Source organism: Cryptomeria japonica, chromosome 5 (assembly GCF_030272615.1).
Source record: "Cryptomeria japonica chromosome 5, Sugi_1.0, whole genome shotgun sequence".
Lineage (NCBI taxonomy): Eukaryota > Viridiplantae > Streptophyta > Pinopsida > Cupressales > Cupressaceae > Cryptomeria > Cryptomeria japonica.
The window spans coordinates 527,652,334-527,674,486 of NC_081409.1; the positions used below are offsets into that span (position 1 = coordinate 527,652,334).

The window sequence follows — 22,153 nt, forward strand, 5'->3', positions numbered from 1 at the left end:
AAAATATTTATAGTTGCATTATGTGGTCAGACATTGAAGCTCTAGTGGTCTGAGGCCTTCGATTAAAACATGCCCATGTGATTCAAATAAAAAAGCCACAAATCAGTACTCATAATATTTCGGATCTCTTTGACGTAAATGCAAGACAATCTAAGAACATTTCATGTTGCTTAAAAAAATAAACAATTAACACTTTTCTCAGTCTAATGATGGTATAAATAACAAAGTATTCTGGCTAGTTAATATGAATTTTAATAGCATTCAAATCCCACTTACTGGAAAAATAGATCAAATTAAAGTTTTCAAATTTCCTCATGATCCACAACATTGTTCTACGAGCAAATTAATTCTGAAACTCCATTACTACCAGTTGCCTGAGAAGCGAGCACAAAGTAGAGCACATTCATGAAATCAAGGGTGTAATATTCCAATGAAAGAGGTAGCTAGAGAAAGAGTAGCCAAACAGACATTTATCACTTGTTGCTTACCAAAAATCCCACTGGCTGTGTGATATGCATGTGTTTATTTCAACTTGAACCAGCACACAGCAGTGTTGCAAACTTTCAACTTTCAGAAAGGTACATCCAGTCCACAAATACAAAATACCATACAATAGTCTAACAACATTTCATGTGCAGATATATTCTGACCTGTCGGAAAGTTGTACATTGATGAATGCAAATATTTGGATGAAAATTTTTATTGACCAAAACCGATGACACCTGCAAGATAAACAAACACTGAGCAACGTGCACAAATATTCTTGTTACTACAGGAGTTTTGTTATTTGCCTGAGCTAAAGCAGTGCATAATTATCCGAAAATGATTCACGAAGCATACCTTTTTTTTATCTGGACAGTTGTTGTAGTTGAGCTTCTTCCTTTTTCCTTAGTACTGTGTATGGATTGTTTTCCATTTTTGCATACCAGTCGTACGAGAATGCCTGGTCAATCTGGAGGTCTTCTAAACATTTCACTCTGGAGACTACAGTAAATGTTAGACCTTGTCTTTCTGTTGCACCGATATTGATGGTTGCCTTCTGTAGTGTTAAACCTTGAGCTTTATGTATGGTCACAGCCCATGCCATTTTTATTGGTAATTGCCTAAGGTTACCTAGTGATACTGGTGTTATGGGTACAAGTTTGGGGTCATTTGGGTGCCACTGAGGACCACTATAGTTATCAAATTTGACCATGATATACATTGGTATGTCAGGTGGCATGGAATCAGAGCTATAAATTATTTCAATTATCTTACCAAGAGCTCCATTGACAAGTCTTGTTTGTGTCCATATGTTAGTTGTGAGCATTATTCGCTGGCCTGGTGAGAGTAGGACTTGCTTTTCAAGTTGTTTGTTGTCAGCATCAACAACTGTTTTGCTTGTAGTTGTTGTAGCTCTACTTATTGCAATTGGATGATTTAATTCCTTTAGCATTCGTTTATTGTGAAGGCTTACCATATCATTAGTAGCAAAGAGATGGACTACAGTATCAAATTGCTTATTCACAACTGGCGAGAGTTGGTCTTTTGTTCGTGTCATCAAGCTTTGCCAATCTTCTTGGGTTGGGTGTGCACTACGTATGTTTAGGAGTGTTTGGCAGAATTGTGACTGCTTTAGAGATTCACCTTTTTTGGCGAAACATCGTTTTTAGGGTGATAATTGTTGTGAATTGGTTCCAAAGTATTATGGCATTTGAATGTGATGTGTATATTGGTTTATCCATTACAGGTGGTAGTTGGGTGAGGTCTCCAATGAAAATCATAGATACGCCTCCAAAGTATGAATGTTTATGATGAGGGAAATCTTCGTGAAGTCAGCTATCTATTTTCAACAATAATTTCGGACCTATAAAGCTCATCTCATCAATGAGTATATATCTTATGTCCTTTAACTTTTCTTGGAACATTGTTAGTGATTGGCCATGTAGTGGTTGCATTTCTTTGATGGGGATTCGTAGTGTTGAATGAATAGTTGTTGCATGAATGTTAAATGCAGCAATTCCAGTAGGAGCTAGTACGAGTATTGGGTTTTTTTTGTTGTGGTGAATTTTTGTGTAACATATTTTTTATACAACTGATCAAGTATGATTTTCCTGTACCTACAGTTCCTTGTATGATCATGTGTAATGGTTTGTTGAACAGACTAGTGTTATGATTTGAGACTACTGAAACAATATTCTCTTGTTTAGTTGATAGGGTATTGGTGGGTGTATACTCTCTTGCTGGTACATATTCGTCTTGGGTGGCTGTTTTCTTTATATTTGTAAATTGTGATGCAGTATCGTGCAATTCATGTGGTATTTTGGTTTTAGCCCAATTATAGTTGGTGTCAAATTCATGTTGGCCTAGTAGTTCAATTTCATCCAAATTGTTGTTGGCTATATGCCTCATTCTTGAAAGTAATTCCCACTCGTTCATCTCTGATGTGGTAGTTTTATTCATTTCGTCTTCGCTGTTTTCATCTTCTTGGGGGCTAGTATTTTCTTTGATGTGTCGGATGATATGTCATACATCATATTTGTTTACATGTATTTGATGTCAATTGGCGATTATTGTTTCCGTGGTAACTCCTATATCAGTCGTAATATTTCGGAATTGTTTATATAGGAGTAATTCACTCAAGCAAAATGTTTCAAAATGTTCTGACTCTTCGTTGGGTATACTGTGGAATTTTGGGTAAACGTTAACAATGGCTTGTGTTGTTCTCTCTTTCCATTTGCATGATTTAAGACTTGGAATGTAGGTGTAAGATCTTGCAGATTCAAGTAATGTGATTGTCTCTAGCTCTAGAGGGCAGCCCATATAGGAGCGTATGTAACTGTTTTCTACGATAGGCTCATTTTGTGTTTTAGTTAATCGGTGTAGAACTTTCCGTCCAACATTTAAAGTTGTAAATGGTTTGTTACAAACAACAAGGGGTAATTTTTGCAGCATATGGCAAGTTTCTTGCGCACCAATGTCACGTTCTGCTACAATCTTTGTCATGAATCTTCGATATGCTACTACTGCTGGGTCGTCTCTTTTTTGAGTTGTGGATATTCTTGTTAGCATAGCAGTACTGCTTTCAGATGTTCTCTTTGCTTTTGATGCATATTTGGCAATGTATTTCAGTACAAGTTCGCGTGATATGACAGGTTGGCAATCGATATTAGCCCTCCATATTGAAATCATTTCTGGGTTGTGGATGTTGAGTGTATCATCGTTTCTTGCAGATTCATATTTCTTTGCACTTGTTTCATCACAAAATAAGATAGAGGTACGTTGTTCTTTCCATGGAGCTTTATATCGACATTCTAGTTTTCTACCCTTCTTTCGTAAGCATGTGCTCTCTCTACATTTTGTGTGTCTTTGCACGCGGTTCACTAGCTCTTCATAATCATTCAATGGATTTGTGGCTAATATGTCTATTGTGTTTAGGAGACATGGATCGTCACGTGAAGATCGGTATATCTGGTTGTTCCTATGTGTTTCTTCACGAGGGTTCCAAGTGCTTACGTACTTATCAAAATAATTTTTTGCTTTATCGACATCTTCGTCATTTTCCCAATCTAGCTTGTCCATGTTTGGAGCATCTTGGAGCCACAAAAACCCATGAACGTGTGCGGTTCCTCGGTGCTGCCATTCATATCTGTACCAATAATCCATCACACCAAGGAGTTTCTCAATAACTTCTTCATGGAATATGGTGAATCTCTGATGTAGGTATAATGATGTTATATGTGCGTTATTAATAACATTTTAAAGATGGTGCTTATTTGAATGCATGGAAATCTCCATATTATTTGTGAGGAGTTGTTGGAGGTCTGGCCACTTTGTATCAGCTGCGCTTAGTGTGAAGAAGAGGGCAGGAGATCCTATTTGGTTTATCATGTTTGTTAATTCTAATTGACACTTATTCCAATATGACCTGGTTCCTCTCATGGTAGAGCCAAAGTGCAGTAATTCAGCAGCTAGTTGTGAGTCAAGGAGTTCTTGCAGGTGTGCATGTAAATCCTCAATAGTGGTTGGTAAGTGGTCTTCTGCATTTTTTTTCATGAAAACTGTTGCGAGCGATTGGCTCCGATGGTGCATCATAAGGTTATAGATGTAGTATCAGAATCTTGGATGTTGGCCAAATCTTTGATCATGGAAGCGCATCAGGTGTAGTACATATTCATGCATCTTTATTTCCCTAGTTCTTGGTTGCATTTGTAATCCAATTCCATTTGGGAAGAGTGTTGGAAATGCCATATCGAGTAGGCCCTCAGTATTATATTCATTAATTGGGGTTAAGCCTATTTCTGGCCAGTCAATGATGTTATCTGTGGTGTCCTCAAGCTCTAGTGTTTTCTTAATTATCTGTAGTTCACGGTGTTCATTCGGGAGGTGTAATATAAATGATGACGTATTGGTTATCGTGCCCTCATCTTGGTCTTCATCAGCATCTTCACTATTTGTTATGATGACATCGTAATTTGCTTCAATGGTATGAAGCATGCTTGATACGTCTGTTCTTTCCTCAGGGATTTGGTTTAGATTGTTATAATTTATTGACACATCTTTATAGTATGGGTCATATTTCACTTTGTATTGTAATGCATCCATAACACGACCCCTACTTATGTAACAGTCATAGTAGTTTCCTTGAGCCCGGGGTCTGTGAACTATAAGGACATCTACGTCTCCCATGTCTCCCAATTTACATGGGAGCACAGTTGCAATGTTTTGTATGTCTTGTGGGATGCTAATTGTATGGCCATTATATTTATATTGGCCTCCAATAGTATGGGTAACCTGTAATATCAGGTTCACTCTAGCAATGAGCATTTCTTCTACTTGTGTCAATATCTTCAGCATAATAGGTTGATCCCCTGGGTCCATGTTATTGTGTAGTGAGAACCGGTGTACACCCTTTTCATTAATGCATCTCCTACACGTAGGGGTTTTGCATGATGAGTGTGAAAGCATACCTGGGTATGACTCTTTGCATATGTTACATATTTCCAAGTTAGAAAGCACATCTATTTTACTACGAAAGCTTTTCATTGTTGTTATGAATCTAGCATTAACATTCAACCCCATTATTTGCTTTGTTTGATATTGTTCATGTACTCGTAGTTTTTGGTGGGCTTGAGGATTTGTCACATTTATAGATTTTCCGTTCACAGGGATAGTTTCATTTTGTTTTTTAATTCTCAAATGCCTACGTATAGCAATTTGCTCCTTATGACTAGCATAATATGTTCGGCTTCTTTTTCGGTTTTGTTCTTTTTGATCTTGCATTTGTTTAAGGTGATTGGTGGTTTCTTGACCACTTGAGTCAACTATTTGATTGCAATATTCAGTGGGAAAAGCATGGTCAGGGTGATTGGTCTTCCCCTGAGCACTGGAGGCAGCCATCTGATCTTGCATTTGTTTAAGGTGATTGGTGGTTTCTTGATTGCTTGAGTCAGCTATTTGATTGCAATATTCAGTGGGAAAAGCATGGTCAGGGTGATTGGTCTTCCCCTGAGCACTGGAGGCAGCCATCTGATTGCAGTATTCAGCAGATAAAAAATAAAGACCTTCACAAGCAGGCTTTGCACCAAATAGAAACATTACAATATAATATGAATGGAACATTGCATATTGGAATGGACAAAGAAATTGAGCTCAGAATACAAAAGGAAGGAAGCATGTATTGAAGAACATGGAAACAATGTTGAAAGTCAAATGCAATTCAACGTACTGAAATTGGACAAAGAAATTGAGCTCAGAATACAAAGGGAAGGAAGCATGTATTGAAGAACATGGAAACAATGCTCAAAGTAAATTGCAATTCAATGTACTTGAATTATAATAAGATAAAGTCTATTTGACAATCAGAAACGTAAATGAAAGTCTTTTTACCCGAAGACACATAAACCATCTAAATGCATGCCTTTTGAATTAAAGTCTCACTGTTAATAAATTAGACAACAGAAAGTGAAGGTCATGTATGCTTCCCTCCAATTTATTGACGGTCTCGAATTATAATAAGATAAATTCCATTTGACAATCAAAAACGTAAATAAAAGTCTTTTTACCCGAAGACACATAAACCATCTAAATGCATGCCTTTTGAATTAAAGTCTCATTGTTAACAAATTAGATAGCAGTTGACATACTGGTCAATATTTTGGTATGAAGTATAATGCAGGGCATTCTAATTGAACGAATGTTCTTTTTGTGTTATGATGTGCACAAGTGAAAGTTGTATAGATATTAAGTTGGGCATATGCTGCAGGTTGTTGGGTGGCATATCTTGAAGCTTCTTTTAAAGTGAAGGTTATGTATGCTGCAGGAGGGAAGCATACATGGAGAAGAAAGTGAAGGCATATGCCATTGAAAAACTTTTATTCCTATTCTAAATACATAGTTGTATTAAAGCATGATGATGTACAAGCCATCAGAATGTTGGAAGAGTTACTTTTTCTAGTCAGAGTGTGTGTTGTATTTCTGTAGTTTTTTTACTGAATTGTATCCTGTATTTCCACCTTGATTTGGTTTCTTTGTAAGCAACAAGGATATCATGGTTTTTGGTGCATGTTGGGTCTGAATTCAAAACAATGATCAAAATTCATCAATGCTTATGCTTTTCTATTAATTGTTTGCTAGATAATGATTTTGTTGTAATTGTAACTTTCAATACAAGTGATTATTTTTGTTGTCATTTGATTGATTACAGAGGGAGGGCTGTCAGCATGTCCCATCCATTGGAGATGACAATAGTAATGGGGTACAAATGCTTTCTCACATTAGATATGTGCATTCATTACAATGTTCAGTCTTTACCTCCATGTTTCTTTTTCTCAATCAAATTCTTTAAGGCCTAGATGTTTGTTTTTGGATTGAAAAGTTGTGAACAATTTAACACATTGAAATGGATTCAAGTTCTGCATGTTAGTTTTATCTGCTTGTATTTTAACATAGCCTGCATGTGAAAATGTTTGTGAACATAATAACATACAGTACCTGCTTGTGACAGAGCAGATAATATATAAAGATGTATAGTATTCAGAACTTGTTATTGAGTTCATTTACAAGATTCTTCTAATAATTAATAACCTCCTTTTGCTTTCTATTGGATCTAATCATTTGTTAATATGCACTTGGAAAGCTGAAATAGAAAGTTTTTTGTTTTTAGTGAACTGTTGTCAAAGCATTGAACTGTAACAAGTCATTCTCTGTTGGCAAGTATAGGAAGTGGTTTGTTCTAATTTGCTACGTTGGTGGCAAACGGTGGTTAGCAATACATATATTCTATATAAACAATGGGTATCTAATGTATGTGCTCCCATATAAAGCAATATTAATATGCATTCTTCAGATCTTCTGTGCTATTTGAAGAAATGAAATTATTAAAGTCTAGATATTCAGTTGACCTACACGATTTATCAATTTACAATGCATACACATTGTGAGACAAACATAAGTGCACACATGCGTGCACACACAGTAAATTACATTTTCACACTGCTTACAACTGTACACTGATTCTCATTATCTGTATTTACAATTAACTGTATTTACAAGTGGTTGTATTTACAACTGTGTGATGCCCTTAACGCTAGAGACTTGCATTAGTACATATTTTTTTTATTTTTTCCAGAAGTATACTGCTCTCTGAGGCAAAATCTAGCTGCTTTACATTGGTGATGGCAACCTTCAGCCGCTCTTCATTATTTTAAGTTTCATTTCTACATGTTAGGTTCAAGAGGAACCGATTATACGTTACGCTTTTTATGACATCTGCGGTGCTTTGCTCAACATTGTCATCGGATTGAAGCATGTATAATGTTTCTGCAACCATGCCCATGAGTTCTATTGCCCCTTCATCAAATGCAATTGCCCATATTGTATCTGTGTGATCCTGCAGGTTTGTCTGGAGAATGTATCTATAGTTACATTCAGACAAGGTCATTGTTACATTTCGAACAAAACCAGGTTCCTTCTTCGGTCTCATCTAATCGTTTCTTACATGGTTTTCCATTTACTTGGGTGGGACATGCTTGGTAGAAAAATGACTTAGATTTTATCTATTGTATCGTGGCCTTTAGAATGCAATAGAATGGTTGCTCTGAATTTGATGCATGTGCCCGAATTTCACTAATCGTCATTCTTGGAGGGGTGGGAGCTGGTGCAGCAAGTTGATGCAAAATTCCTCGTTCAGTGTGAATATTTTGGTTGTACCAATCTTTCAGTTGGGCCAATTCCTCTATCAGAGGGTCTATGGTGAGGCTTGTACTAAATGTTGTACCTACTACCTTTCCATTGAATTCACATACATGACCATTCTTGATAACAAGAGTAGTTGTTTCTTGTAAATAATGCCTTCGTTCAAGTTTAGGACCTTCTTTTTCTGCCATTACGCCCCATAATGTAACATCGATGGTTGATCGAGTCATGTCAACTAACTTAATGGTACACCTAGGAACCTCTGTACCGTCTCTTTTATGTATTGTTGAGCTTGGGTCAACACTAATGACAATTCCAATAATGTCAATGGTTGAGTTGTTATTTATGGTAGCCACTTGATCAAGAGCTATGAAGGCGTATCTGTGCTTGGGTATAGAGGAGTCATCATTGTAGGCAGTAACCTTCGAATCATCTACCAAGGTTATTTCTAGTCCACTGTTGAGTTTGTTGTAAATTTTATTGGCTGGCTTGATTGCTCCCCCAGATAATGTGTATGTCACTCCAACTTGGATATTATCATAATGGGTTTTTGCAAGTTCATTGAAACACGTAACACGTGTTTTAGTACCTTCTCTGTCTACAATGTCAAAGCTAAAAACATGACCACTTGCTTTTGTTGTATTATAGTGATAGATGTCCTTCTTCACTAGGACACGACCCTTGATGGACCAGTTTGGTTGGTAGGAATTCAAATTTTTTATCGGAGAAATCATTGTAGGTGCACTACCCACATTTTGAGGTGTCCTGACCCCAAACAATGATCTCTGTCGCGTAGAACCCTGACATTTTGTGGATGTGCTTGGCTCTGTACTTGCATCACATAGAGGAGGCGTAGTTTGCACTACAGCGTCTTCCTGTTTTACACAAAGGAAAATTGGTTCTCCAACTATAGCATGTGTTGTACATAGAATCTCTAAGTCCAGAATAACAATCCACCTACACAATTAAACAATCGAAAACGAAATATTTTAAGCAATGCATTTTGCAAAATGTAACGGTTATATAAACTTTGTTGGAGAAACAATAGGCCTATTGACTCACTGGGAGCCATGCAAATTTGGGAAGATATATTTTGTTAGTTGTAGAATGGAGCCAATCATGAGTTGTTTGGATTCTATGTCATTGTTATACTTTTTTGGCAAGGATGCCTTTTGTTTGTGAACGCCATCTGAAAGATCAACTCTATAACGATTGCCACGCTCAGGTCCATCCCCAAAGTTAGATATAGAAGATATTTGGAGACATGGAGCCACAAGGACGGACCCATCGTACATAAGTTGAATAGCGTTTCCGGTTAGCACATCCATGAGACAGAGGATGAGGATTAGGATGCTGCCTGCAAAACCAAGAACAATCTACTTCATTGCACTATATGACGGTTCTATAAAAGTTTGGTTTCGTTAATGTCAATACACATAATATACAATGTGTATGTATCAAGCCTTCAATAACAACATTATACAACACCGAGTATAAGCAGCAACCATGTTGCAAATTAATGTTTGTGTTTTTCATATATTTATGCTTGTCAGGACACAAATTAATGTGTATGTTTATCTATCGATGACTATGACTATGACTATGCCTTAGTTGTGCAATAAATAGAATGATATATTTATGCTTGTGCTTGTTTATATGCTAATGCTTATGCTAATGCTCCAATAGCCCATAACAGGGCAGCCCAGAGAGGATGTAGAGTGTAGGACAAATTTAAAGTTTTATGGTAGCTTGAAAAGGCAACAAGGTTCACAACATCAATATAGCATAATACACATTCAGAAGCAGTTTAAGCATTGTACCAAAAACAGGTATCGCATGTTTCACTTGGAAGTAGCAATTTATAGAGGTTGTTATTCTAACATGATTGTTGACATCATAGTTCATCAGAGCTCTTTAGTTTGCACAATGTGGAGCCTCCTCTTGCACAAGATGCAATCAAAATTCTGGGTCACAAAGTGTAGAAAATTGCATCTAACAAGTGAAACATGGGCACCTGTTCATGGGTTTGCTTCTGCATTTACTGTTTGCATTTAGTGTTTACTGAGAATAACCATGTTATACGATGTGTATGTATCAAGCCTTCAATAACAACATTATACAACAAAGAGTAGAAGTAGCAACCGTGTTGCAAATTAATGTTTGTGTTTTTCTAACGATGACTATGACTATGACTATGTCTTAGTTGTGAAATAAATAGCATGATATATTTATGCTTGTCAGGTTACAAATTAATGTTTGTGTTTATCTAACGATGACTATGACTATGACTATGAATGTGTCTTAATTGTGCAATAAATATCATGATATATAAATAAAGGGAAATAGTGGATGCATAGACAAAGCACGACTTTTGTTTAGCAGAATGCATCATTTGCATATGTTCTATTCTTTATCTATACCCAGTAGCCCCAATTCAAATTACAAGAGAAATTGCATAGAAATAGGAGAGGATGTTAAATATTCCGCATTTCCTCCAGCTGAAGTGGATAAAACCCTAAAGATTGGGGGTGTTGCTGATGTGCATCTCTCACTTGATGAACCAAATCTGAATCTGAATACCCTACTTAAGCTACATTTACCCAATTTCAAAATTGTCTATCTAAGAAATTTGATGCATTTGGGCTTGACACAGTGATTGCTTTCAGAAAGTTTCAGCAAGCATCAAATCCCAATAAAATGGTCTCTAAAATCTAATAACTTTGTAGATATGTTGTGCATAAGATGGTTGTTTTTGATTAAGGTAAAAGTAGATTTTGAAGGGGCCCTGAAACCCTTTACAAGCAGAATTTAAACAGCAAAAGAAAAGAGATACAAAAAGGAACAGACCATCGAAAAACCAGCAGAAAACCAAAGGAAACTAGAAAAAGGCCCAAAAAGCCAGCAAGCCAGCCGGACTCCAAGAGAGAAACTAGTTGATTTTTTCCAGGGCATTCGCTAGGGTGTTGCTAATTTCATGCAGCTCTTTGATGTTATCCCTAAGATTAGGGAGATCCTTTGTAGAAGCAGCCACAACTTTCTTGACACTAGCCCTGGTCCTCTTCGCAGTGCCACCCCCCAGAGTAACTTCACCGCTACCAGTTTGGATAGTCTCTTCGTCCAATTCAAGTTCCACAACCGGCTTTGGAGAGCTGGTATGATCAATGATCTTAGCAATATCCTCTAGGTTTTTAATGACAACAGATAGGATACTCGGGATAATGCCCATCAGATTTTTCATCGCCTCTCTCCCTTCTTCCAGCGATTTAACCTTATCCTCCATATTCTGCTTCCAATTTATCTGGTCTTTGTTGTCATCCTCCCTCTTCTTGTCTGTGTTTTTCCCCTTTTTTTCCAGGTTCTTCAGGAGCTCGTAAGTCCATCTGTCATAATCCATTCTCGCTTCAGTGAGTTTATTGAGGTTATCCAAGAGAAGCCCTTTATCCACACTTTCCTTATCCTCACTAGCTCTATCCTTAGTCATGTCCTTCTCAGAATCTTTGTTCATTTCCTTCTTGGAATTCACATCAGTTTCTTCATTATCCTTGAAATCCACATCCTCCATAGGATGGATTTTGTCCTTACCAGGGCGATCACTGAGGGTAGGGCTTTCATTTCCAAGCTCATTATCACCACTTTCTTCCTCATTGCCCAGCTTCTCATTGTTCCAGCTGTCTTCGCCATTGGAGTCATCAGTCTCCATTTCGCTACATTCCTTATCAATTTCCTCTATTTCCATCCCAGGGGCACTTTTTCTTTTTTTGCTAGAGGATGCCTTCTCCTTCCTGGAGTCTCCTCCCTCCTCCTTTCTCTTACCCAGAGAGGCGGAAATCCTCTTGTTTTCCAGCAGGGCGAGGTTTTTACAATGTTCATAGATGAGAAGCAAAAGCCCACAGTGGAGAATCGGGCTAGAGGGATTTTTACTATGTTTATTGAGGGACCTGGAAAGGGACCTAAAAAGGTAGTAGGGCAGGGATACCTTTTTTTCGTGTCTGAAATGGTTTAAGAGAACGAAGTGGTAGGTGTGGGCCCTAGAGAATCAACCCTCAACCATGATGTATTCCATAATTGCATTCAGAACCCATCCCCATATTTTCTTAATATTAGCTGCTTCGTAGTAGCCCCTAGTAGCTTTGTTGATTCTAACCCTCTCCTTCTCTTTCCTTGGGAACAAATTGCCCGCATTGTTGGAGACTTTAAGGTCTCGAAAGAAATTAAGCCCAGTGTGGGGCATTCCAGTCACTGTAGCTATAAGCCCAACGTCCAACTTAAACTTAACTCCATAGATTTTAAATGAGCCATTAGACCAATTTTCGGAAATCTTGGAAATGGCGAGGTTTACCCTACCTTTATCATAGTCCACGAGCTTCTCCATGAAGCTTGTGAGAGAACCCTTTTCCAGTTTTGCCCATAGTTTCGGCTTCTCTTTCCAAGTTGACGTATTGTCTGGTTCCTCCCTTCTTAGGTCTCCTCCCATCTTTGGATTCAAACTATCTGCTCTGTTTCTCTGCAAACTAAGCCCTTCTTTCCCAAAGTTGCTCAAGATTTTGAACCAGGAAACCCACAAAGTGTGCAGCAAAATATTATAGATTGTTGGGGATCTGCCGCTTTGCCAAGTAATGATGACCTTTCCATCAAGGCATAAATTATTCATAATCCCTGTCATGATTATACTATCCTTCTCTCCCCATATGACGGTCCTTTCTAAGGAGCTCTTTAATGTTTAAATTGAGATCTTCCCCGTGCCAAATCGATTGGGAGTCAAAGTAAACTTCTATATTCGCTAGGTAGTCCGCCACACTATTTTTCTCTTTGAAGGCATGTTGAATAATAATTTCTTTAAAACTTGCAATGATCTCCCTAGCTTTCATGATAATATTTTCAATTGACCAAGATGGCTCCGACTCCCCCTTGAGATACTTAATAATATTAAGTGAATCTCCCTCGAGCCATAATTTTTCATAATTAAAACTTTTGGCTAAAACTAAGGTGTTCAGGGCAGCTAAGGCTTCAGAAAAATGACTAGTTTGATTCCCCAAAGGGCTAGCCACTGCTTTTAAACAACTTCCAGAAAAATTGCTAACAATGCCCCCATATCCGGCTTTACCTGGATTCCCCTTTGAGGCCCCATACAAGTTAGCCTTGATCCACCCTCGAGGAGGAAAACACCAAATGAGACCATCTCTTCCTTTCTCCTTTCTAGTAGTAGTGGTGGAGCGGTTCCACCTGTCTTTGAAGTCATCTTTAGTAGTTGGTCCATGATAAGTGCCATAGAGGCATTCGAAAATACTCCTATAAATTTTATCTGCCACCACTTCGGGAATAGCCCTTTTATCCTTGAAAATCCTATTGTTACGCTCTTTCCAGATATTCTAGATAACAATTGGCAGAGTGGGTCTCCAAGTCTCCACAATTTTAGGATTAGAATTAGGGTAGTGCCATTACTGCCAGGAATCCCCAAGGGAGTTCAGGAAAACCCAACTCAGGTTCCACTTGCTTAAGATGATTTTCCAGATATGTTGACTAAAAGTGCACTGATTAAGAATATGGCAAGCCATCTCTTCATCCCTACAACAAAGAGAACACCTATTAGGAAAAACAAAACCTCTCTTTTGAAGGTTATCTAGGGTTAAAACCTTATTTTGGATGAAAATCCAAAAGAAGATGTTAACCTTAGGAACTAACTTCTTGTTCCAAACTTTAGCCCAGATAGGAATTTCTTCCATAGGATCATTATGAATGGCCATAGCCGAGGAAATAGAATAATTCCCATCTGGAGTTTCCCTCCATATCAATCTGTCATCTTTGTTGTCTATAGGGATTTTAGTAGAAAGAGCAATTTGAAGGAACTTTAGCCTTGGACACTGCTGGCTAAAATCAATCTAGTTCCCATTTCTCTAGTAATCTCTGACCTGCTCACCAAACCTGCTTTTGAACTAGTCTTTCCAGTCTTTAAGGATTGGGACTTCCTCTAGGGGTTTGTCCAAAATCCATCTATCTTCCCAAAATCTTATTCTCCTCCCATCCCCAAGGTTCCAAGTTCGACCAGTAGCATCCCAACTTTTAGCAGATTGAACAACATTCCATATAGCCGAACCTTCAACAATGAAAGAATTATCAAGGAATTCTTCCTCAGAAGGTTGCATATAAAGATATTTGTTTTTCTAGATTGAATTCCATTCTCTTTCCTCTCCTTTTAATCTCCAAATTTGTTTGGCTAATAAAGCTTTATTCATAGTACCGATATTCCTTAAGCCCAACCCACCAAAGGCCTTAGGGGAACAAATTTTATTCGAGGCAATAAGGGGAATTCTATTTCTGACTTCCACTCCCAACCAAAGAAACTTTTTTTGGATTCTTTCAATGGCTTCCGCAAACTTAGTAGGGATTTTGAACAAGCTGAGAACATAAACATGAAGATTTTGGAGAGTGGCTTTAAGCAGAGTAATTTTGCTCACTTGACTAAGGACAACCCCTTTCCAACCAACAAGTTTAGAGTTAAGTCTGTCTATCAACTTATTCTAGAAGGAATCCTTGGGCTTGAGGCACAGAGGGAGCCCCAGATAAGTGGAGGGAAGCTCTGAAATAGTGCAGCCAAGAATTCTACCAATCCTTAGTTGCCTTTGGACTGGGGTATTGATGAAGAACAGAGAACTTTTATCCCAGTTGGTTTTTTGACCAGAGGCAGATTCATAAGTATTCAGGATATTCTTCATATTTTTAGCTTCCAAGATGGTTTCTTCCCCCATGGTAATAGAATCATCAACGAATTGTTCATGAGAACAAACAACATTGGAAGAAGAAGGTTTCAGACCCCTAAGATTGCCATCTTCCACGTTTTTAGAATAAATCTTCCCAGACAGACATTCTGCATGAATAGTAAACAGGATAGGGGATATGGGGTCCCCCTGTCTAAGACCTCTAGAGCTTTTGAAGAAGCTGGATGGGGAACCATTGACTATAACAGTAGAAGAAGAAGTTTCCATAAGTTCAGAACAAAGCTGAATAACTTTGCCACTAAAACCGAAAGCTTTCATAATTCTAAGGAGAAACTGCCAATTCACTCTATCAAAAGCTTTAGCCATGTCTAACTTCAGGAAGAAGCCCTGGTTATTCACCACTTTCAAGGAGTGGATATTTTCATGAATGAAAATAATGGAATCCAGAATCTGTCTACCAGGGACAAAGCCATTCTGCTGGACAGAGATAATTCTTGGAAGAATATCCAACAACCTGGAAGTCAGAACCTTGGATAAAATCTTATACACAAAGTTACACAAGCTAATGGGTCTAAACTTGTTGAGAGAATCAACACCTGGGATTTTCGGGATAAGGACAATGAAGGTAGCATTCAGTTCCTTAAGGAGCCTTCTAGAGCCAAAGAATTCTTTAACACCATTATAGATGTCAGCCTCCACGATGTGCCAAAAATTTTGGAAAAAAAACATTGGAAAACCATCCGGTCCAGGGGACTTATCACCCTGAAAAGAGAACACCACCTTTTTGATTTCCTGATTAGAGGGAATTCTGGATAAAAGGTTATTATCAGCTTTAGTCAGGATAGAAGGAATAGCTTGTAAAAGGGTATTTTGATTGCTGATATCCAGGTTATCCACTTCTCCCAGCAAGGAGCTAAAATGCTCAAGAGCTTCCTTCCTAATATCATTATCCTCTGTTAAGATGCCTTTACTGTAGGATAGTCTCGATATTCTATTAGCTGCCCTATGCTTAAGAGCAGTTAAGTGATAAAACCAGGTATTTTTATCGCCTTCCTTCAAGAACAAGGCTCTAGATCTTTGTCTCCAGAATGTCTCTTCATTGGAGATAATGGTGTGGTATTTAGACAAGAGGACATTTTTGGCCATCCTAAGATCTTCAGACAACCTAGCCACTTGGATTCTATCCTGAACATCCTTTATTTCAGTTTTGACTTGATTTTTGCTCTTTAAAATATCCCCAAAAATCTCTTTGTTCCAGATTTTAATTTTGGTCTTAAGGATATTGATTTTTTTGGCTATTCTAAAAAGAGCCTTACCCTCCACTTCAGAATTCCACCATTCAGCAATACGCGCTTCCAAGGAAGGATGGGAAAGCCACACTTTTTCAAATCTAAAAGGGAAGTTTCTCTTGGTCGAAAGAGAGTTGGCAGAAAAGGAGATGGGGTAATGGTCTGACCCAATTTTGATAACAGAAGCAAGGGAGCATCTAAACTTGGCTAACCAATCAGGAGAAATTAAAGTTCTATCTAACTTTACTTGAATCAGGTCAGCTCCAGTTCTTCTATTTGTCTAGGTGTAATTGATGCCCTAGAGATCCACGTCAATGAGAGATTGATCATTTATGAAATCCAGAAGGTCTTGTTTCCCATCATGTTGTAAAGGGAGACCTCCCATTTTCTCTTCCTCTTTGAGTGGAGTATTGAAATCTCCCATAATAATCTAGCTTTGGTCAGCAAACTTGAGTCTGTCATCAGCAAGGCTTCTCCAATATTTAACTCTCCCAGTTTTAGTATTAGGCACGTAGACATTAGATAACACCCAGACAAAGTTGTCCTTAATATGCTCAAGCTGAACTGAGTTCCTATTAAAAGAAGAGATGATTTCCCTACCTTTAATGGTTTTTTGGTTCCAAAAAATCATAGTTCCTCCAGAAGCTCCCTCCAAGTTAGAACCTATGACACCATTTTCCTTGAAAATTCTTATCTTTTCAACTTTTTCCTTAGACATCTTGGTTTCCTGAATGAGGACCACATCCGGTTTATGATCTCTAATGATGTTTCCGAACACATCCTGCTTATGAGGGGCGTTCAACCCTTTGATATTCCAAGATATTATCTTCATATTTTAACTGGGGATAGGGTTGACTCAATGGAACACTGTGTTCCATCAGCACGGTTCTTCCAGCTTTCTTGTTCCCTTTGATGTTTTAGGGATGGCCTTCCCTTCTTTTTGTTCTGACTTCCTACATCTGCCTTTTTTTAATTCCTGCTTCTAGTTGAAATCCCTCCATTGAGTTCCTCCTTGTTCATTTTTCCTTCTCTCGGACCAAGAATCCAGAGATTCCCTTCCAGAATATCCATTACCACACTTTGAGAAGGGGTTTTACAAAGATGAGGCTTTGGGCTTCCATTGGTTAAAAGCAATAAGGGCTCGATGTTAGAAGGGTCAAGCTTCATTGAAGTTTTTCTTGACCGATTTTGTGAATGAAGAGGCTAGACCGGATTCTTCCTTCTCCTGACTGACAGATCTAATCTCCTGGTCCTCTGGGCTATTTTTATTTTTCAACTCGGGACCTTGCTCTACTTCTATAGAATTCTTTGGTTGGTTATTAGAGCAGACACAATCTTGTTTTTTGTTATTGCTATTCCCAACCTTCTTGACTTCATTAACTAATTCCGTAACATCCTTATTTTGGTCACTCTCAGCTGATGGGTCTCCTTGTTTATCAATCGCTTGCCAAATCTTTTTGTTCTTAATATTGCTATCAGTCTTGCTTTCCTTGCTCTTCTTGAGCGGGCATGATTTTGCCCAATGCCTCGATTTTTTGCAATGGAAACAGGCAAATGGAAGTGATTCATATTCAATAGCTTGGGACCATTTTCCAAGTTTAGATATGATTTCTATGGATTGAGGCATATCCGTCATTTGATTAACATTAATACAGATGCGAGCAAAGACTAACCTTGATTTAGCCGTCGTCATCAGATCAATCGACAAATGTTCTCCAAATGATTTCATTAATACAAATGCGAGCAAAGACTAACCTTGATTTAGCCACCGTCATCGGATCAATCGACAAAATTTCTCCAAATGATTTCACAATACCCTTGAATACTTCCTCATTCCAATATTCCAGCGGGAGACCCGAGAGGCGTGTCCAAACTAGCGCAGAAACGAAGAAGGACTCATCAAGGGCGAGGTTCAGGGCCCATTTCTGAAGAGCCAAGGATGACTTTCCAAGCATCCATGGGCCTTCACATAGAGCCTTATTCATGTCTTCTTCAAAGTTAAAAGCGAAGGAGAAAAACCCCCTGGGCAGTGCTGCCACATCCACTTGACCTTTAACAAGCCATTTTCTCCTTATGAAATTCCTAACATCATTGATGTTAGGCCTAAAGCCAGAAAATCATCCCACTAATGTCATGGATAGACCTGCTACAGTCATATCTACCACTTTATCCAGAACAAAGATAGCAACCAGTCCCGAAACTGGATCTGAGATATTTTTGACTTCCGGGAGCCCAGATTTAACCAGTGGTTTCACTCCAAAGAGCGAAGACCATTTTTTACCTTTACCTCTGTCGTGTGGGTCCCCAGATTTCGAGTCTTTGTCCTCCCCATGTTTGACTGTTTCCTTGTTCCCTTCTAACCCTTGAGATGTTTGTCCTCCTGCCTGTTTGCCAGTTCCAATCCTAGAGAAATTGCCTTCCCCAGGAAATCCGCCATTCCCCAATTTGAAATTTGGGGTTCCTGCTCCTTTTCCCTGTTTATTTCTTATAAAATTTACATATCGGCAAATAGATTCTGTGAAAATTAGCCAATTGATGAAAAAGTATATTAAAAATTGAAAAATGCCCTGGTTATGTTACCAAGTATTTCTTTGACCATCTTATTTGTTTTGATTGGGCTAATAAAACCAGGGACCTCCATTATGCCATTTTTTTTCTTTTCTATTTGAAGAAAACATTTTAAATTTTTAAAATCTACAAATTTTGCAATTCTTGCAGACTGGTCAACTACATTATGAACTACAGTGGATATAGTGACATGATATGTTAATTACTTATTTTAACCAGGCAATACCAGAACGGTCAATGTTAAATATTCTGCATTTCCTCCAGTTGAAGTGGATAAAACCCTATGACTATGTCTTAGTTGTGAAATAAATAGCATGATATATTTATGCTTGTCAGGTTACAAATTAATGTTTGTGTTTATCTAACGATGACTATGACTATGAATATGTCTTAATTGTGCAATAAATAGCATGCTATATAAATAAAGGGAAATAGTGGATGCACAGACAAAGCACAACTTTTGTTTAACATAATGCATCATTTGCATATGTTCTATTCTTTATCTGTACCTAGCACGACCTCTGTTTAACAGAGTGCATCATTTGCATATGTTCTATTCTTTATCTATACCCAGTAGCCCCAATTCAAATTACAAGATAAATTGCATAGAAATAGGAGAGGATGTTAAATATTTTGGATTTCCTCTAGCTGAAGTGGATAAAACCCTAAAGATTGGGGGTGTTGCTGATGTGCATCTCTCACTTGATGAACCAGATCTGAATCTGAATACCCTACTTAAGCTACATTTACCCAATTTCAAAATTGTCTATCTGAGAAAATTTGATGCATTTGGGCTTGACATAGTGATTGCTTTCAGAACGTTTCAGCAAGCATCAAATCCCAATAAAATGGTCTCTAAAATCTAATAACTTTGTAGATATGTTGTGCATAAGATGGCTGTTTATTTCTTATAAAATTTACATATCGGCAAATAGATTCTGTGAAAATTAGCCAATTGATGAAAAAGTATATTCAAAATTGAAAAATGCCCTGGTTATGTTACCAAGTATTTCTTTGACCATCTTATTTGTTTTGATTGGGCTAATAAAACCAGGGACCTCCATTATGTCATTTTTTTTCTTTTCTATTTGAAGAAAACATTTTAAATTTTTAAAATCTACAAATTTTGCAATTCTTGCAGACTGGTCAACTACATTATGAACTACAGTGGATATAGTGACATGATATGTTAATTACTTATTTTAACCAAGCAATACCAGAATGGTCAGTTGATAGCTAAAAGTTTTGTAGAAGGTGGAAGCACTATGTAAACATTATATAAAGGGCAAAACATAGACAAACATGTAATTAACAATCTGGAAATTAATAGGTGGCAAGTCATTATTCACTATCTTCATTTATCCTCCAAAACAATTGAAATGTTTAGTGCATCATGCATTCAAATACCTGATTATTCTGACTACAAAATATATAATCTCACATACAGCTGCCACATTTCACGACAGGAAATGAGATATATTCTCAAGTGAGCGATAGCTGTTATGGGTCTTGTATATTGAGGCTCAAATTGGGCAAAGCTAAAATCTGGCAGCAACGAACTGGTTAAATAAACATACACGAAAGAGCCATAAGCGTATCAATTAGAGATTAATGATTGTTGATTGCAATAGCAAAGAACAAATAGACCTTACAGACAATCCCAAATGGACTTGGAAAACAAAAGCGACAAGTGTTTTAAGGCAGAAACCTACAAGAGTCTGATATGGATTTTGTGCTTTGTCTCGTCCTCTGCACATTGTTCTGCAACAATGGAGTTCGATGCATCAGAATAATGCCCTAAAATTTCCACCCAAAGATGAAGCTGCACACATGCAATACTCGATGGATGCCAAAGAAGACAGTGGTAGATAGTTGCTCGCCCGAGAAAAAATAGATTGGTTATAAAATAAACCCTAGATGTCTCGCCCCTGGCCTATCGATATGAACTGGGAAACCTACCACAACTATATCCAAATGATTCAAGTAGTCGCCGCTAGCAGCATGACTCGGGATGAAAACGTAGCCCGCATGCAGGCAGCCACACCAATCTACACCCCAGGTGGAATGTAAACCCTAACAACGCGTTGCATTAGCTTTAGCATGTCAGGAAAAAATTCATCGGCAACGGAAAATCGGCAAATGACGGCGTGAGACAATTTCGGTGGGGGCCCAAGCCCACAAGGAATTGCCTATCGGCAAATTAAGGCAAAAGAATTTTATCAAATAAGACTTTGTGTATTTCATGAGGGTTTGATATTTAACTGATTAAGTTTAATTGGTGAAGATGATGAATTTATTTTTTTAAATGTCATTTATCAAGTTTCAATTTTTTAAAGATGCAATTGTATTAGATTCAATTTTTTGATGATATTGATGGATTGGATTAGAGAATTCTAATTAATATCATTTTTTTTGTCTCTATTCAAGCACTGTTTCTGGATTTGTAAAAAAACACGAGAAAAAATTACACATTAAAATCTCCTATAACTGATTTCATACAAGTTAAGATCTTCCATTTTTGTTGTATTAGTGTGTTGAAGAGGAGTTCTAAAATTGTAACTAATGTGTCTTTCATCAAACTATGAAAGTAGGAGGTGAGAGGAGTTTGACTTGACCAAAATAAATATTTAACGTGGCTAAATACAATAAATATCTAACCATTGTCACATAAAACTTTACAACTGGACCAAATAAATATTTAATGTGGGCACTTTGGATTCTTGAAAACTTATCATAGAATCAAGAAATATTTATTTGATGGGGGGTTAAAAGGGGATGTTCAAAAATATGTAGTAGAATTCATGGTGTGTCAATAAAATAAATGGGAGAGAATTTAGATTCCAAGTCTTCTATATCATTTATCTGTCTCAAGTCAACAATGGGAGGGGGTATCTATGTATTCAATCACATGTATACGTAGATATAAATGATTTCTTTTATCATGATTGTTGTGGACCGTCTCACCAAATATGGGATGTGGCTAAACTAGCTCAAAAACCATGATGGCGTATGACACAAAACTTTCGTGTTATGCAGACAGAAAAGTTGCAGAATAGGCTCAGAATGGCTATGGGGCTCGACATAAGCACTTCGGTTACTATCCCGTTGTATATAACACGAAGGTTATTTTCGGTGTATGACAATGTAGTCAGGGCATTTTTGGATCCAGATTAGCCGTAGCCCCAAATATGCACACTTTTATGCCTTAAAGCACCCTTTGGTAGAAAATTTAATGCCTAAATATGATTGTCATTCAAAGTGGTAATTAGAGTTTATGAGTAGTTATTGTGTTTTAAATTTGGTTTCATTAGTAGATTTGTTTATTTGTTGCTAGAGTATAGTTACAAAAATTGGAATAAAAAGTTATTTAATACAATTAACTTAGTCAACATTGGGTGTTAGGTC

The 22,153-nt window shown here is 37.5% G+C and overlaps 2 protein-coding genes across 2 annotated transcripts; both read right to left on the reverse strand.

Moving 5' to 3' along the window:
• Positions 1-378: 378 nt before the first annotated feature.
• Positions 379-20,930, reverse strand: LOC131069166 (uncharacterized). The gene is made up of 3 exons (XM_058004520.2): positions 20,461-20,930; positions 841-5,508; positions 379-722 (listed from the first exon to the last, which is right to left on the reverse strand). The coding sequence occupies exons 1-2, from the start codon at positions 20,503-20,505 to the stop codon at positions 4,093-4,095; spliced, it is 1,461 nt and encodes a 486-aa protein (XP_057860503.1). The 5' UTR covers positions 20,506-20,930; the 3' UTR covers positions 379-722; positions 841-4,092.
• On the reverse strand, positions 848-1,540 carry LOC131069158 (uncharacterized). The gene has a single exon (XM_058004513.1). It carries the CDS (start codon positions 1,538-1,540, stop codon positions 848-850), a length of 693 nt encoding a protein of 230 aa, XP_057860496.1.
• Positions 20,931-22,153: the final 1,223 nt, after the last annotated feature.